The 17,335-nt window shown below is 46.1% G+C and overlaps 1 protein-coding gene across 2 annotated transcripts; it reads left to right on the forward strand.

Annotated features, from left to right (window-relative positions):
* Positions 1–1,270: 1,270 nt before the first annotated feature.
* LOC119464338 (aspartate dehydrogenase domain-containing protein) lies at positions 1,271–12,810 on the forward strand. 2 transcript variants are annotated; one of them, XM_049655963.1, is made up of 5 exons: positions 1,271–1,461; positions 5,850–6,146; positions 9,335–9,656; positions 10,454–10,729; positions 12,195–12,810. In XM_049655963.1, exons 2-5 carry the CDS (start codon positions 5,949–5,951, stop codon positions 12,233–12,235), a joined length of 837 nt encoding a protein of 278 aa, XP_049511920.1. In that variant the 5' UTR covers positions 1,271–1,461; positions 5,850–5,948; the 3' UTR covers positions 12,236–12,810. The 2 variants fall into 2 exon arrangements, with proteins under 2 accessions (XP_049511920.1, XP_037581188.1); XM_037725260.2 differs by lacking the exon at positions 1,271–1,461 and having other exon boundaries at positions 5,408–6,146.
* The last annotated feature ends 4,525 nt before the right edge of the window (positions 12,811–17,335 follow it).

Here is a 17,335-nt window from a genome sequence, read left to right on the forward strand (position 1 = left end):
GGTTGCTTTCGGGGGCGGACAACCCGAATTTCGGTTCGCTGCCTGGTTTGTTTGTTTTTCTTTTCTTTCAGAGTGTGTGTATCTTTGTATATTTGCTTTGTTTGATGCACAGTGAAGATTTCACGGCAAGTGTACGGTGCAATGCTGTTGTTAATAAAGGGAACGATGTTTCTGAGCTACGTGGTACTAGTGGTACTGTGGCGAAAATACGACGTAGTGCGTGCTATTTTACCGCATTCAGCAAGTAATAACAAATTTGGCTGTTACTTTGGGAACTTCAGAGTTATGAGTACAAGCAGAATATTATAGCACAAGTCATCAAGCAAAACGTTTTTGATATCAAATTTGCAATAGGGAAAATGTAGACGCTGCGGACCAAATTGGTTTATTTAAGTTTTGTTATCCACGTATTCGACATAATTATTAAACAACTATTAATAGCATTTCCAAAGCTACATTGGAGCCTGGGTCGATGCCGGACGCTGTAGCCGACAGCCCCGCATTACGTTTGATAATTGCATTTGGATCCTTTCTGCCTTCGTATGCACAAGAAAAGTTTGGGCCATTTGAGGAGCTTGTCCCACAACGTCGAATCTATCTTGCCCGGATTTCCTTTCTTTAACGCTACTCTCCCGCTACTTACACTTCATGAGCGACATGCGCTTTATCGGCCTGACATAGCGTGATAAATTCCAAAATAACTTGTTGGGCTAGTTGTACTTAACACATCTTTGATAATTAAAAGAGCGCAAATAGGCACAATCGCAACCACGCGCACACCCGCACAGCGCTCACTTTCAACTTTTTATTGCTCTTATGTACTAAGTCCACATTTACACAGGTTAAGCATGCGCGATTGTAGCCACGTCATTGAAGCCACTCAGTAAGACTCGGCTCGGCGACTAGGGCGCTCTGCTGCTTCATGAGGTTATCATGAGGACGATGTCGCATGATTCGAATCCAGACCGCGGCGGTTGCATTCCGATGAGGCCGGAATGCAAAAACGCTCGTCTACTTGGATTTGGGTGCGGGTTAAAGAACCCCGGATGTTCAAAACTAACCTGGAGCCTTGCACGACAGCGTCTCTCATAGCCCCATCGTTGCTTCGGGAAGTGAAACCAAATGAATCAATATTTCTTTTCTTTTCGTCTTTGTTGTTTTTGGAGTTGTAGGGCGCTCGTCTTAGAGCATACGAGACCGCACGACTGTGAAAGCGTATAGTCGTGATTCCCCTCAACGACTACATTTAGGGCTTGAGCGATCTGATAAACCCAAGATAGCAGCGCGAGACAAGATGTGCACACGCGCGCAGTAAAGAAAGGAACTCGGACTGAAGGGCGGGGGAAGCGCCGGTTTCGAAGGGTAACTGCAAACCGACCTTCTTTTGAAATATTTGTGGAGTTGCTCGGTATATATGTATACACACTGCTATCTGTCGCATCGCGGGAAACGTCGCATGTGGTAAGTATTCAGTGGCGCATGCATGCCGACAGCCATTGTGTAATTCCTTAAGGTCGCCAGCTCTTTGTAAACAGCTGCCTGAGGAATACCCTCGGTGGGTTAATAAATGAAATAATTTACTCTTGGGTTTACTCTTGAAACTGCACAGTGCGTTATGGGGCACCCAGTAAAGGGAGATGGGCTCCGGATGATCGGGAACGAGCACCTATATAAATGCAAGGACGTTCTTGCATTCCGCCCCATATTGCTGCCGTGAGCTCGGCAGCGCAGTACCATGGCGGGTCAAATTATTGTCGCAGGACAGTGCTTCATATATACTACTATTGTTCTTATTTTTACATAGTATTGCATTCCTCTTCTGTAGTTATGTGTATGTATTTTTATTATGTGGATCTTTTTCTTGATCCCTTTTTGTGTTTTTTTCTCCTGCGTTGTGCACCAAATTGTAGAAAGCATGTACGCGGTTTGTGCACGTAATTCAGTTGGTGACTGCCCGAGCCGCTGATTTCAGCAAATGAGTGTTGGCACGCACGAACTATACCCAGACAACGCAAATACATCCTCAGTCGGTCTCTGGGATGTCGGCATCAGGACATTCGCACCAGTGGCGCACCGACGGGGAGGGGGGGGGGGGGGGGGATTCGGGGGTTGTAACCCCCCCCCCCCCCTTTTCTTTAACCCCTTTTCTTTCCTTACGCATTTGAGTACTGCAACTAAGATGTAAGACGCGCAATCGTCTGCAGACTCGCAAAAAGCGCATTTTTTTTTTTTTTTGACAATTTCCCGTGAAGAATTCGAAATTAGTGCTGTTTAGATGGTATTGGCAAACTTTCAACCCCCCCCCCTGGCAGAGATCCTCGGTGCGCTACTGATTCGCACATCCTGAGGATGTCTTGCACTAATCCTAAAAGGCTCCTGATCAAGTCAATTTGTCCGTCCCATTGAAGTAGATACTGAGAACATACAAAGCAAGTAATTGGCAGACCATTTTAGGATGTCGGGACTTGTTCCAAGGCAATATACTGTTTGACTGTAATTAGAGGGCAATTAATTATTTACGAATTGGGTTGACATATGCGTGACGCAGCTTGGGTATGAGAACCCATGTCCGTTTCGATATTTGTGTGCTTTCATGTGCTCTGAAATTTCAGAAATTTTGCGTCTTTGTTTTATGACACCAATAAAAAGTAGTTCGGTACTACTCCTGAGGTAGAGCACCACGTATGCACTTACAATAGCATAGCCTTCGAGATCTGCTTTTGTTACTTCAAAAGAACCGTCGGTGGAAGGTGCACTTTGGACACCACTACCAAAAAATAATAATAATTATTATAATAATGTTTAAAGCAAGATACTCTACAAATAAACGCTTTTTTTATTGCAGTGTGACGTTTGTATTTCGTTTTTGGTTATACTCCGTTTCGTTCGGGCAAGCATGAAGCTACCAAATAAACACCCCTGGAAGCAACGTCCTGAAAATATCCTGCCGAGGAAGTTGGTTAGATATATGTCAAGTTAGGTTCGCGATAAGTCCAGCAGTAGATATTATGTTTAAAATTCCATCGGGGGCATGGTGCTGTAGACGTCCTTAGTAGTCAGTACGTCCCATAAAAAGCTAGGACGTTCGGATCTTTCCGGGACTCGGGATGTTTTGTGTTGTCTGAATAGAGACACAGTATATGTGGTTCGGGTGGATAAATGTATCCCGGTCAATTTACACCTGGAATATATGATCTTATATTGAAACGTTCTTTAATCTATCAGTCTTGCATTTTGCCCATCTGTACATTATCATTTAAAGTTATGCAATTACCTGTACAGCCCTGGGCTCCATGGGTGTAGTTTACAGAAGTTTAATATAGTTTTATTATTATTATTATTATTATTATTATTATTATTATTATTATTATTATTATTATTATTATTATTATTATTATTATCATTGCTGAGTTAAGTGCTCTAACATGATACTTGAGTTACTAGAAACTTTGCAATTTTCGAGCACTTTTCTAAGAACATTGACGACCTATAATAAAGATCTACTTGGTAGATTCTCGCGTTCACTTTGAAATGCAACAAGTCTCATCGAATTCGAAACAGTAGTCGCCGAAGAACACAATTTTTTTCTCCATTCCCATGTAATTAGATATGTGAGGCCCTCTGTTAAAGCATCTCCTCTGAAAACTGTCCAAAGTGTGATCACTGATACGCGCATTATTGACATTTCCTCAATTTGCCATCAGAGTACATTTGTGAGCTATCTTCATCGGGCGGCATACGTTCTTTGGCTCTGCCACTCCGAGCGTCATTTCCACCGCTACACCGTCGGTCATCTAGCCCCTTCACTACTCCAGCAGGCTGAAATTAACGGACGTCTGAAGAATAATAATTTATCTTTTTTTATCGTGGGTGGCAAATAGGCATGTGCTATACTTTTGATGTCTGGCAAACTGCGGAAAATCAAGGATAGCGTGTCCTCGGTTTCTGCAAAGCCCACAACGTCTCAGCGTCATAGAGAACACTTCGCCGCTGAGCGACATAAGTATACCATGCACTTCCATACCATGCACGAAGACCGTCAGCAACTTGGCCTGCGAGGTATATATGCCAGGTGCGACCAGTTGCCCTACAAAGTGCCTTTCATTGAACTGTCGGTGAACCTAATTGCGTAAGGTGGCTATCGTGAAGATTTCCGAGACGAGGACAAGGAGGAATTGTAACATTTATCGGTCCCATAGTAGTACAAAGGCCATATATAGGCCTCCCTGGACGTACTTTCTTGATCACGCGCTGCACCAGAATTGTGTGCCATACTTTAGAACTTTCACGGGGGAGGGGCCTACTCCTCCCGGCTGCCGGGACGCATGGCATCTTGAATCTGGGAGTCCATGCGGGAAACACTATAATAGAAGCAGGCGCGGATCCAGGGGGGATGTCCGGATGTCCTGACCCCCCCCCCCCCCCTCAAACTTCTGCATCGCCCCCTCGCTGACATGGTGGATGGCCCTGTCGCAAAAAAAAATACGGCCACCAGCATTCTTCAAAATTATTTTTCGCGAGACCAGTGGTATCAGCCATGTAGAAGTAAAGCTAGCTCGCTCACAAGCTTAGTTGTATTCCGTAGGGGTGTGGTGGGGCGAAGTTGCCGTAGTTATTTTTTCTCATGAACACCTTGGACCTCCTGGCGCCGGCCGTGCCTTACTCGTCCCTTCGGTGGCGTCGAATGAACGAGGGGACGTCCCTTTTGCCAAGCACGCAGATGTCCGCGCGAGCGCCTTCGCGCCTGATCAACTCTGTTCCCCATTGAGGTGTCATCGGTTGCCTCATTGGCTGTCATCGGTTCCGCGACCAACCTCCTTAATGAAAGAGATCTCTCGCTGAAGTGTTCATATATAAATAATAACATTGCAACTAACAGCTAAACTAAGAACTACGCATAGGCAACTTTTTTTCAACTGTAGCACTCAGTGTGATCCCAGGTTCTTCTTCTTCTTTCTGTGGTTTTACGCGCGAAAACAAGTTCTGATTATGAGGCACGCCGTAGTGGAAGGCTCCGGATTAAGTTTGACAACCTGGTGTTCTTTACCGTGCACTACAACGCAAGCACACGGGCGTTTTTGCATTTCGCCTCCATCGAATCGAAATGCGGCCGCCGCGGCAGGGATTGGATCCCGGGATCTCGTGCTCAGCAGCGCAACACCTGAGCTGACTGAGCCACCACGGCGGGCTAGAGGTGTTGCTCTAGCCGTATAAAACGCGGGTTTATCGTGAGCAGAAACGGTGCATTTCGGTAAATCAGGAAGGCTACTATCATCATCATCATCATCATCATCATCATCATCATTGACAGAAGCTGACCCCCCCCTCAGAAAAAACCCGGATCCGCCCCTGAATAGAAGGCTTACTATAATAGTAAACGCTTACTGTAAGGCTGAATGACATTTTTCTTATTCTTTCTTTTCACCCTGGAAAAACGAGCCGCACAAAACATAGCGCGGCGCAAACAAATGAAACCGACGTTTTCGAATGTGATGTATCTGCCGCAAGTATAACAATTCAAAAAATCGCAGGTCAGATATTTACTCACTATAAACTAGTCGGGAGGAACACACAGAATACTGGAGGCTTTGGATGCTTTACGAGGCCTTCACGCCAATTTGCAGCCCTCGTCGACGGCGGAATACTAAATAGGCGTTTCTCTTTTAAGTGTACTGTCGTGTACACATGTGCATTTACACGTGTATACACGGATGTATACTTGCAGAATCGACGAAGCTCGTTACGCAAGGCGCTCGCTTTTTTTTTTTCGACGGCGTCCTCGAAGAGCAGTCGTCCTTGCGTCGGCGTGCCTTGTTCGATGCACGGAACGGTGTGGTCTTCCCTTTCAGCCTCGGACAAAGGGCGGCGTCTGTCGGGAGGGGCAATTGCACGCGTGATTAGCGCGACTCACGACGGGCGGCGATAAGACGGGGGCCAGTCATTCGGCGATGCAGCGTCGTCGCGTGGGCATCGTGGGCTTCGGCCAGCTGGGCCAGTTCCTGGCCGCCGAGGTGCAGCGGCGACCGGAGTCGCTCGAGCTCGCCTTCGTGTGGAGCCGGGGCCGCGTGGTGCACGGCTTGCCCCCGCACCTGGTGCTCGAGGACCTGGCGCTGGCCGCGACCCGGCATCCGGACCTGGTGGTCGAGGTGAGCTGGCCGCGCTATATATGGCTAGTGTTTGTTACACACGCAGCCGCGGGAGTTGGGAGTACAAACAGATAGATAGATAGATAGATAGATAGATAGATAGATAGATAGATAGATAGATAGATAGATAGATAGATAGATAGATAGATAGATAGATAGATAGATAGATAGATAGATAGATAGATAGATAGATAGATAGATAGATAGATAGATAGATAGATAGATAGATAGATAGATAGATAGATAGATAGATAGATAGATAGATAGATAGATAGATAGATAGATAGATAGATAGATAGATAGATAGATAGATAGGAAGGAAGGACAGAGAGGTCGAACCTGAGCTAGTGCGCTCTAGTCTGCTACTCGGCACTGGGGAAGAGAGAAGGGGAATGAAAGTACTGGGATGGATGATGATGATAAGTGGAGGGGTGAGTGCTTATGTAAGGTACAATGACTGCAAATATGGGAACAGGTTACAATGCAAAATCAATGGTTAACAATGCATAGAAGGAATTCAGCAGGCGATAAAGATCGGGAATGACCCGGTAAAGAGGTCCAATGTTCTGTAGCGCAGGCAAAGAAATTTTAAACGCTCCGGTGCGGTGATGAGAGGAGATATATATTCGACTCGTGATAGTGGATGGGGGGCGAGCGGGTGGGATGAAGCTGCTGAGTAGAGGAAATCGTGAAGAGTTCATCGGAGCACGAAAAATCTTTTGAGACTCGCCGTGGTGAGGGGTAGAGAGATATGAATAATGGCAAAAGATGGAAACGCGGTGACGCCCTGTAATTAAAGGGACACCAAAGAGAAGCACTTAATTAATGTATGCAGATTAAGTTTTCTTTCAAAACTCTATTTTGGTAATTTCCCGATAATAGGTTCATCATGCATAATAAAAGAAAAAAAAAGAGGTCCAAAATTCCGTTTTTTGAATATCGCGCTCAGACATCGGCACTGGTACGTCAGTGTGACGTCACGAATGTTTTTTTTTTATTTGTATTTGTGACGCCGGGGTTCATTAAATGATCTTGAAGCTTTGCTGAGTTCAACTTTTAGAATACAATGTAGTCCACTTTTATACGTAAACTCTGACTGAGCGGACGCCGTCGAAATCGTTGCAGTCACGGATATAGTCGTAGCGGGAACTTCAAGTGACGTCGTCACCAATCTATCGTTTTTCTATGATAGTATGATGGTATGATAAAGCTTTATTAAGGTCCCCCGGAACGCGCGTCAGCACGTAGCGGGCCGCTCCCACGTCGGTACAGAAAGGCCGAGCCTCTCTGCTGCGTCGCGGGCCCGATGGACAGCCCATATCTGTGCTTCAAGATCGGGGCTGCTTAGGGCAGCCTCCCATTTGGACGACGTCCATTTTTTATTTTTTTATTTTTATTTTTGGCTCATTAAGCCTGGTTGCGTGGTAGGAGTAGCTTTTTTGGGTATTGTGTAAGGATAATTTAATAAAACAGCTCAGATAGTTTTCTTTTTTTTTGTGTGTGTGTATTTAGCGTCTTTCTGTCATGTGCGTTTGAGGCCCTTCAATCTTTTCAGTCCCGTACGTGTTATCAATGTGCGCCTGGGAAAAAAATGTGTTCCTAAGACAAAAAGTAATCCTAGGTCAAAAATAAGTGTGCGGCGATTTACTTGTAAATGCGAGGAAAATGCGTTAGCATTACGTCGCACGTCTTTGAGGTCCCGAATCCATGACTTAAACCGTGTTCACCGGGCACATTTCAATGTGTGTTGCTCGGGATCTCACTCTACACACGTCCTGCCTCTTCGAAGAGTGAAATGCTATTGACGGGTGTCCGAGGCCGTCAGTTGTGTGTGTGTGTGTGTGTGTGTGTGTGTGTGTGGTGTGTGTGTGGTGTGTGTGTGTGTGTGTGTGTGTGTGTGTGTGTGTGTGTGTGTGGTGTGTGTGTGTGTGTGTGTGTGTGTGTGTGTGGTGTGTGTGTGTGTGTGTGTGTGTGTGTGTGTGTGTGTGTGTGTGTGTGTGTGTGTGTGTGTGTGTGTGTGTGTGTGTGTGTGTGTGTGTGTGTATATATATATATATATATATATATATATATATATATATAATATATATATATATATATATATATACAGGGTGCCCCAACTATCATGCACCAAGATTTTAAAATATGCAAATGCCACGTAGCTGGACAGAACCAAGGTAATGCTGTTTGCCGTCGCTTGGAGATAATCAGATTATTTTCTGCATTCCGCCTAATTACATAATTAGTCTTCATTAATTAATCAACTGCTTAAATGATAACATTAGATTAAAAGTGCCAATGAGAAAATTGTAGAGCAACATGAAAAACTCCCGATACAGCTTTGTGTTGCTCAACACGTGCTACGTAAAAGTGTTTTTCCGATCGTGAAAGAAGCCCGCGAATACACGCAAAGTGCCTCGAGCGGCCAGTCAACTTAAAATACTTGAGGAAGCATGACGTCAGGCAGCAAGCCTCGGCAGGGTAGCATCCTGTGATACCGCCCCTCCTTTTATTCGGTACTCACCTGCGCGTTGACTCTTGGCAAATAGGCCCCCCTTAGCTGCCGGACCTTTCAAGGCATTGTATGGTTTGTGTCAGCTTTTTGTGACTCCCTCGTCACTATCGGTCATTGCCAGCCGCACTGCGCTCTGCTTTGCCTCATACACTCCGTGCGCTCGTCAGCTCGAAATGATGACTTTTTTTTTTTTCCACGTGACCTTTTTTTTATGACTATAGGCTTCAAAAATGTCACCTGACGCACCCTATAGTCCTGTGGTCATTTTCCTTCAACCGACGGCTGCTATTCTCAGGACACTGGCCATTGCCACCATGTTGTTGTTTTAAGCCAATCAGAGACACCGCAGCAACCCCGTGAGCCACTCAGAACGGAGAAGACGGCGAATTCCGCTCACGGTGAGGCTGAAGTTTCTGATTTTCAGGATGCGTATACATTTACCAGTCCAAACCTTGACGAATAAACGTATACAGTCGAACCCCCCCCCCCCCCCCGATATATTGACTCTGAAGGGGATCACAAGAAAATTCGATATGTAGGTGTTTGGGTAAATTAAGATGTTATACAAAAAATCTTGAAGGGAATTTTACTGCTGTTCGTTATACACAATAATTCGTTATATGCGTGGATTCGATATATCCGGGTTCGGCTGTAACTTGCTTCCCACGCGCAGGTGGCCCACCCTTCCCTGGTTCGCACTCATGGCGAGCAGCTTCTGCGCCACTGCGACCTGCTGGTCGGTTCGCCCACGGCGTTCGCCGAGCCGGACGTCGAGGCGCGACTGCGGGCGGCAGCTAGCCGCCACGCGCTGTTCGTGCCGTGCGGCGCGCTGTGGGGTCTGCACGACATCCGGGCACTGGCGGACCGCGGCCAGCTGGCCGAGCTGACGGTCACCATGACCAAGCACCCGTCGGCGCTGAGACTGGCCGACGCCGAGATGCGCGTCCGATGCGACCGGGCCGCCCTCGGAGCGCAGGCCGTCACGCTTTACGACGGTCGGTATATGGTTTCGAGATGTCGTTTCCGTGCGATGTCGGAATTCTGAGGGTGGCACAGCAGTCGAGCACGCTTTCCGCTTTGGTGGCGGGAGTTCGAGCGATGACTGCATAATATGGCCTACAGTTGGACAAGTATGGCCGACATGGTAAAGTAAAGCAACCACTCGCCATAATGGAAAAAAAGCATACTAATACTTTACGTTTCCGGACCTGTGCGGTTTAAAACGTAGTGTTTAAGATTATTTATTATGGCGATAGCAATTATATAGACACTCCGGGCGAATTTTCGCCGTCGGCGTCGCCGTGAGGTCTCGCATAAAGTCCAAGTGCACTAAGGTACTATCAAGGTACTATCACGCTCCGCGCCGTGTGCTGTGGGTGCGAGGGGAAGCCTTCTATTGGGGGATCCGAGAAAGATGGTGGATGATTCGCGCCCAGTTTTGGTCACGTGATAAATTTCTTGATCTCATTTATCACACCACATAATCCTAGGCCGTTCTATTCTGCTTTTGCCTTCCCTCAGCACCCATTCTGTCACGCCAATAGACCATCGGTTATATGTGCTCCATGCATCACATAACGTGCCTAATTCCACTTCATGTTATACCGTTGTACGCCCTTAATTTTCAGTTTCACAGATTGAGCGATCCACTTCTTTGTTAACAATCTTGGCATATGTTTCACGTTCACCATTAGTGAAGCCTATATACCGGTATAGTATACGCACTTCAGATTATGCGTTTCTCTTCAGTGAGAAGAGGGGGTCTTCTTTTTTCCGGCCGTCGTGCGTGCAGGCCCCGTGCGCGGCCTGTGTCCCATGGCGCCCAACAACGTGAACAGCATGGCAGCTGCGGCGCTGGCGGCGCACACGCTGGGCTTCGACGGCGTCCGGGGCCGCCTGGTGGCCGACCCGGGCATGGCCGACTACCACAGCCTCGAGCTGGACGTGGTGGGTCCTAGCGAGCCGGACGGCCGGGCCTTCCGCGTCCGCACGCTGCGCATGAACCCCGCCGACCGGGAGGCCGTCACGGCGAGCGCCACCTACGGCGCCTTTCTGGGAAGCATGCTCGGTACGAATTACGACATGAAACGACATATGGACGCCCCTTTTGCAGCGAAGCTGTTAGCCTCTAGTTGTTCGGGATTTTTCGTGTCCGCGTGCGCGGCTTTCGCTCAAAAATGTGGGCCAATCCCGAAGACAGTGCAATCAAGTGGGAAGCGCACAGTGCGCTGCTTCTCCAAGACGCATCACATGACGTCATCAGGTGACATTATCACTTGACGAATGCGTCATCGTGTGACGCCACGTTTGACGCGATGACGTCATCAGATTACGTCATCGGGTGATATCGTCACGTGACGATGCCGTTATTCTCATATCCGAAGCTATCATGTCTGCAGCTTGTGTTTAAGTCGTATATACTTTACGAATTCTCTGACGCAATTTACTTTGAAAGACTGAATATATAGTTCAATAAGTCACTTGCGCTTGGCGGTAGGCCTAGAGGAATGTATGCTGCACTTGAGCACGCGTGCATGCGCGCGTGACGTACGTTGCTTGTGGTGACGGTATACAGCTTCGCTGTATACATCCACTTTACCAGGGTGGAATGGAGACGGATATAATGTCCCGCTGTTAGGTTGTGGTTCACGTTATAAAGGGCTCCCTCACCATGCTCCGTTGGAGATTCAGTTTATACATATGGATAGACAGCCTCGATGTCCTCCTCCCCCGCCGCTACGGAGCGGCGGGGGAGGAGGACATCGAGGCACCCTACATATGGAAGCTGTAAAGCGCCGCCCATCTATAGGGAGCGTTACAGCTACCCATTGTTGACAGAGGGGGTGAGAGACCCCTCAAGCACGACAACGCCGTCTTTCGAACGGCTTTTCCTTCCGCTTCTTGTTACCCTGTACTGTGATGATGATGCATGGGGTTTTTTGGCGCAAGGGTCAGTGATGGCCAAAGAGCGCCAAGAAATTTAATGGTATGGAGAAGTCGGTGATGCGGTGAATGAGAAGTGTCAAATTTAACGAAATATTCACTGTAGGGTACGTAAAATATACAAGTATAAAAAATTTCAAGAACGAACACTGTACTGTGACGAAGCAAATTAAAGCGATCAATCAATATTGGAGCCGGCCTTCGTTTCTACGGCCAAATGCGATGATTAAGTTAGCACGTGGGAGATGCCACCATGTGTCAGTCTGTTTTGCGCTAAAATTCGGGCCTGTTGGTCTTGCATAATAGGTAAATCACAGTGCATTAGACAAGGGACGACCGCGCTGACTTTCAATAGTTGGACGCACATGTCGATGACTTCACATGTGCGTTTCGTTTCTGCGGTCGTCCCTTGTCTAATGCGCTCTGCTTTAGCTGTTTTGCACACATAAAAAAGTTGACGGTTTTCGAAAACGTTGCTAACGAGGAAACAGTGAGAGCCATATCACTAAAGATCACAGTGTCTCTGGTTCGAGATAAAGACAAAAAAAGGTAACGCTTTCATAATAACGCAGTATTTCTCTTTATCGCAGAGGCTGCCAAGGGTCACGGACCGGGAGTTCACTTCTGCTGAAGCCCAATGTACAAAACAGGAAAATTTGTTGTCGCCGCTATGACATCGCATTTTATGCTTGTCGCTTATTTTACGATTATTTCTTTCTGTGTACATGGATAGTCATTTTCTTTCAATTTGATTTTTCTTTTCTTGTCTTTCTTTCTTCGTTTCTGCCGAATAGTAAAGAAAACAACGGCAAAAAGTGTGATGCTTAGTTTTTGTATGGCAAAGTACACAACACTTACCCCCTTAAGTGCGACAAACTTTAGGAGCATAAAAGGTGAACATCTTTTAAATGAGAACCTTGCGCGCATCATCAATACTTTGTAACGGTGCATAACTCACTTCTTCGATTCCACAGACAGCCACGATTATTAATTCGTGCAAATTTGGTCAACAGCGCCGGTATATGCGACGTACCTGGCTGTTTACCCGGCATATGGGTAAGGCATACCCATGAGCACTCTCTCTCACACTCACTCACTTCAAACGCGTGAGTATTAACGCGAGTGAGGGAAGAGGGGTGTGAGTATACGTGAGTGTAAGCGTGAATATAGTACCTATCGGTGCGAGTATATATATAGAGGTGAGTGTGAACATGAATGAGTAGCTGTCTGCGCAGTAACGGTCCTAAAGGGGCACTATGAAAGGGGCACATTAAAGGGGTGCTATGAAAGGCGCACATTCAAAAAATTAATGTCAGATTTAAGTGTGTTAGTAAACTGCACAATACATGCACGCAAAAAGAGAGAATAGTGGCGACGTCGTTTCGATGTTCCCGTACCACCTCCACGTGACGTCATTGATTTTTATGGTATATGTGCTCCGGTCTGGTTATTCGTTTACCAATGGTATCATAAAATGAATTACACTGAATTCTGAACAAACCAAAAAAAAATGAACTTAGCAAGGTTTGATAACTTTTCCCGTACGAAACCTGACTAAATTGAGAAAATACGCTAAAAATCCTTGTAGTCACTCCGAGACGGCCGCGCTGCCGTTCCGGCACGAAATTTGAGAAAGTCTATACTGACTTTGATTTATCCGCTAGAAGTCAGCATTCTTTATAGCAAAAGAATGGAAATAGAGATTGAAAATGAATATTTGGAAGACTAAATTGATTAGTATTGCTCTTAAATTCGTTCTCTCTGTAAGCGCTGGGCCAAGTCCCTCACACGATTTTCTATATTCTGCGAATTACAAAACCGAAGTCATATCTGGCTGTGCGTGTGTTTTCTATTTTTTTATCTTACCAGCCCAACATCAAACGGGACTCAAGGAGAAGACATGACAACACAAACACTGGACTATACGTGTAACTTACTAAGCACAGGGCGCTACCCAAGAACGATAACAAGCAGCCACACGCCTTCCGACGAAGACGCTCGCCATTTCTTTGCGAAGACGATTCTGCTGGGTTGTGATTTAAATTGGCGTAGTATATGTGCGTGTTATTCAAAAGCGGGCTACACTGGGCACCTCGACAGGGATCACACAGGTATCCTAGGTGGTGGCGTTGCTGTTATGAGATAAAGGAACGAAAGTTATTTCAGACGGAATGTTTCTTTCTGACGTCACAAACGAACGTCGAGCACTCAGCGTGGCGTTCCATTTCTTATAGGCGCATCCTATGGCTTACGCAGCTTCGTTATTGGTGTGTGGGCCATTACTGAAAGCGTCTGAACTTTAGTTGATGCGTGAATTCGTCAATCTTATCACACATGAATAAACAGACTGAAAGGATAAAAATCCGGCAGCTTGAAAATGGAAATTGTGTTAGTGCATATCCCACAGGCAGGAACAAAAATATAGAAGTGATCATAAAGACAGGTTACTTTGCTTTATGCTTTCAACAGCAATGCACGTCATTAAGGGTACATAATGTCTTACACAAAAATAAGTAGCAACTGCATTATTCATTTGTGTATGGCTTCGCGGAAAATGTTCTACTGGTTTACCTTTATGCACCATAGTACAGTAATATACCGGTATAAATATTTCTTTTCATTATATAACGCTTGGCTATTCTATAAATGAAGGCAGTGGCGCATGGTATTCAACATGCATGATCACATTTTGGGTATAACTCTAGTTTTTTTTTTTTTTTTCCAGCTTGCGAAGAAATACGCAGTTGTTTCTCTCTCTCTCTCTCTCTCTCTCTCTCTCTCTCTCTCTTCGAAAAACCTCTATAGACACGAGTTCGAACGCCTCAAAACCAGTGCTATAGTACTTTCAGGATTCTTGCTAAATTGATATGGCTTAATTCAGCACTCACCGGCTTCGATGTCGAAATCGCGAGATGTGCTCTAAAGAAATCAAGTTGGTGCGCACATACTAGGCGATTACATGTGAATATGTCCGTTCGGCTTACACTTCTCCTTTATTTCGCTTCGAACCGATTTCACATTGCATTTAATGGCCATGTGAGAGTAACCAAGCAGAAAATAATCCATTGAAAAGCCATTTCACTGGATAATTCTTGTCAAGTCATTTTTGTGATCAACGTGCGTTTTTATCCAGCACAAGGACAATTTCCTCTTCGCTCAGCAACGCGTCGAGGCCGCCTCTACTGCGAATAGAACCCACAAACTCATGTGCACGCTCATGCGGCAGAACGAAGTAGCTGTTAATCTCTGGCGGCGATTGTCGACAAAGGCATGGATAATTTTAATGCTGCCAGTAGGACTGCTGCCTTTCTATCCTACTCTCTTTTTGTGCCGAGTTCCCGCGATGGCCCACGAAGTACAGGCAGTGATTTCGTCGCTCAATATTCTTCGCAAAGACGATGAAATTCCATTCATTGCATGATTGATCTATCACTCTTAAAAACGTTTGCACCTTATTTTATTCAGGCTTATCTTGTCCTCTTATTATCTTGTATATTGCACCCTTTGAAGCTCCTGTCCTCGTTTCTCTGTGTCCCTCGCCCTGCAGCTGCTTCGCGCTACACGACACAGCTTGTCTTATCGTACAACAATAATCGTCATCTATCTTGCCCGCATTTCCTTTCTTTAACGCTGCGCGCCCGGTAATTCCAGGTCACGATTGGCATGCGCGTTATCAGCGTGACATAGCATTCTCGACAGGAAAGTAGCGAGCGCGGAGTTTTCAAGACAGGAAACGCAAGCAAGGCAGATTACGGTTATCGTTGCGGGACATGATAAGCCCCAAAATTAAGGGTGCACACTTTTTTAAGTGTGATGCATTAGAGCCAACGCACCACTCAGCCCATAGTTTCCTACAATAATTGTATGAAACTATCAGACTTTGCCTGTTAATTATGTGCATATATATCGATCAGACTGCGAACTTCATTCTAGTCCCATGCTACAACTAATTTAAAACCAGTCCGGTTCGCGCGTTATTTGGCGTGTAAGCTCCACTGACCTGTACTATGTTCTGCTAATGTAGAGATCAGTGGTAAGCTCCGTCCCCCACAAAAAATTGTCGCAGTTTCACCCGAAAGGCGAAGCACCGATTGCGATAGCAAATTAGTAGAGAAATATATGGAGTAAGGATGGTAGTTTTATCAGCTGTACAAACTTGGACATGCAGCAGCACCGGCAACACACAGAACTGTTGTCGACGCCGTCGGCGTTTTGCCCGCGTTCGCACAAAACGCACGCGGCGTTGGTGACTTGCCGGAGCCTCTGGGGGCGGCTCGGAGGTTGTCGACGAGATCAGAACGGGACACTCGTCGAGCAGCGTCGGAAGTCTTTACCACCTTCTCGCCTCACAAAGTTTTTATATAAATAGGCATTTTTTGCCGCAGCTAAACGTCGCCTCCCCCCCCTCTCCACGGCCTTTCGCGTGTCTGAAGAAGTCACGTTTGCTTTACATATATGGTGATTGTAAAGGATTAAAGAGACGCCTACTTCTGCAGCCCTTAAGGGAGCACGGCGCAGAACGCGGGTTTATTCTCCGCCGTGCGTTCACTCCCCGTGAAAGCGCGCGTCCCTCGCGCTCTTTCACTCGCACATACAGCGTTCGGCGCGAGGCGCTGAGCCGTGCTCCCTCAAGGGCTGCAGAAGATAGCGCCAACCTTTCCCTTTCCCTCAAGAACCACTTATCATCGAGGCGACGATTTCATTGCCTTTGACGTCATACGGAACCTCACGGCGACGGCGACGGCAACGGTGACGGCGACGCCGACGGCAGAAATCTGCTTTGGAGTGTCCATATAATTGCTATCGCAATAAAAGTGGTAGTACCATGAATAACTTTAGCATTGATCCAGTCGTACGAGACTGTGCAGGTCTTTGTATCGATGAAGTGAAGTAGCCACTCAAGAGCGCCTGATTCACTGCTCAGTGAGAGTTTATCGCGAACTGGTGACACAGGAGGGAATTCACCGGTCTGTCATTGTAAAGCTTGCAGTGTTAATTACTTCTTTCTTCAAGTAAGACCTAAAATTATATCTGCTAGATTTTGTCATCATATATCAAACCTCGAATACGATAGACGCAGTGGTGGAGGGTTCCAAGTTTTTAACAGCTGGAGTTTATTTATTTATTTATTTATTTATTTATTTATTTATTTATTTATTTATTTATTTATTTATTTATTTATTTATTTATTTATTTATTTATTTATTTATTTTGTACTGAAGAATAACAAGCAGTATGGACTGCTTCGAGAAAGACGACGATGACAAGTTCGTCGCAGCCGTGTGCCAGTTTTGCCTGAGCTTTTTAACCTCTCGCTGCGATGTTCTACTCTCTGAGGGCTTCATTAATTAAAGCAGAACGCCTCTCTACAATTTATTTATTTATTTGCCTTTCATAATATCATACAGGTAGTGCAAACACTTTTTGGACCTGCTGCCAGACGCTGTAGAAGGGGGTCCAATCAGTAATTATTAGCAGAAGCAGGTATAAACTCATAGGGGATATAACGATAACATGGACATAAGCATTAGATACAATGTTATACAAAAAATCACCTTCCCCTGTCGAGAAAATGGGAGTAAGCGAAGCTTGTCGTGTGTGTACCTGACCTACTACTTTCCCGTATAGTTACGAGGCGTGCACCGCCGTTGTCGGGTTGCTGGAGGGCAAGACGACGCTGTCGCAGGCGTTTCGCTTCGTTGGCCTTAAACTCATGGTCGGCGGCTCTTCG

This window comes from Dermacentor silvarum, chromosome 9, assembly GCF_013339745.2.
Source record: "Dermacentor silvarum isolate Dsil-2018 chromosome 9, BIME_Dsil_1.4, whole genome shotgun sequence".
In the NCBI taxonomy this organism is placed as follows: domain Eukaryota; kingdom Metazoa; phylum Arthropoda; class Arachnida; order Ixodida; family Ixodidae; genus Dermacentor; species Dermacentor silvarum.

What these genes read in the sequence shown, in the direction of transcription:
- LOC119464338 (XM_049655963.1), top strand. Translation starts at nt 5,949, where the DNA reads ATGCAGCGTCGTCGCGTGGGCATCGTGGGCTTCGGCCAGCTGGGCCAG. An exon ending in ATCCGGACCTGGTGGTCGAG is followed by an intron (nt 6,147 to 9,334) that starts GTGAGCTGGCCG and finishes TCCCACGCGCAG; the next exon opens with GTGGCCCACCCTTCCCTGGT. An exon ending in CTTTCTGGGAAGCATGCTCG is followed by an intron (nt 10,730 to 12,194) that starts GTACGAATTACG and finishes TCTTTATCGCAG; the next exon opens with AGGCTGCCAAGGGTCACGGA.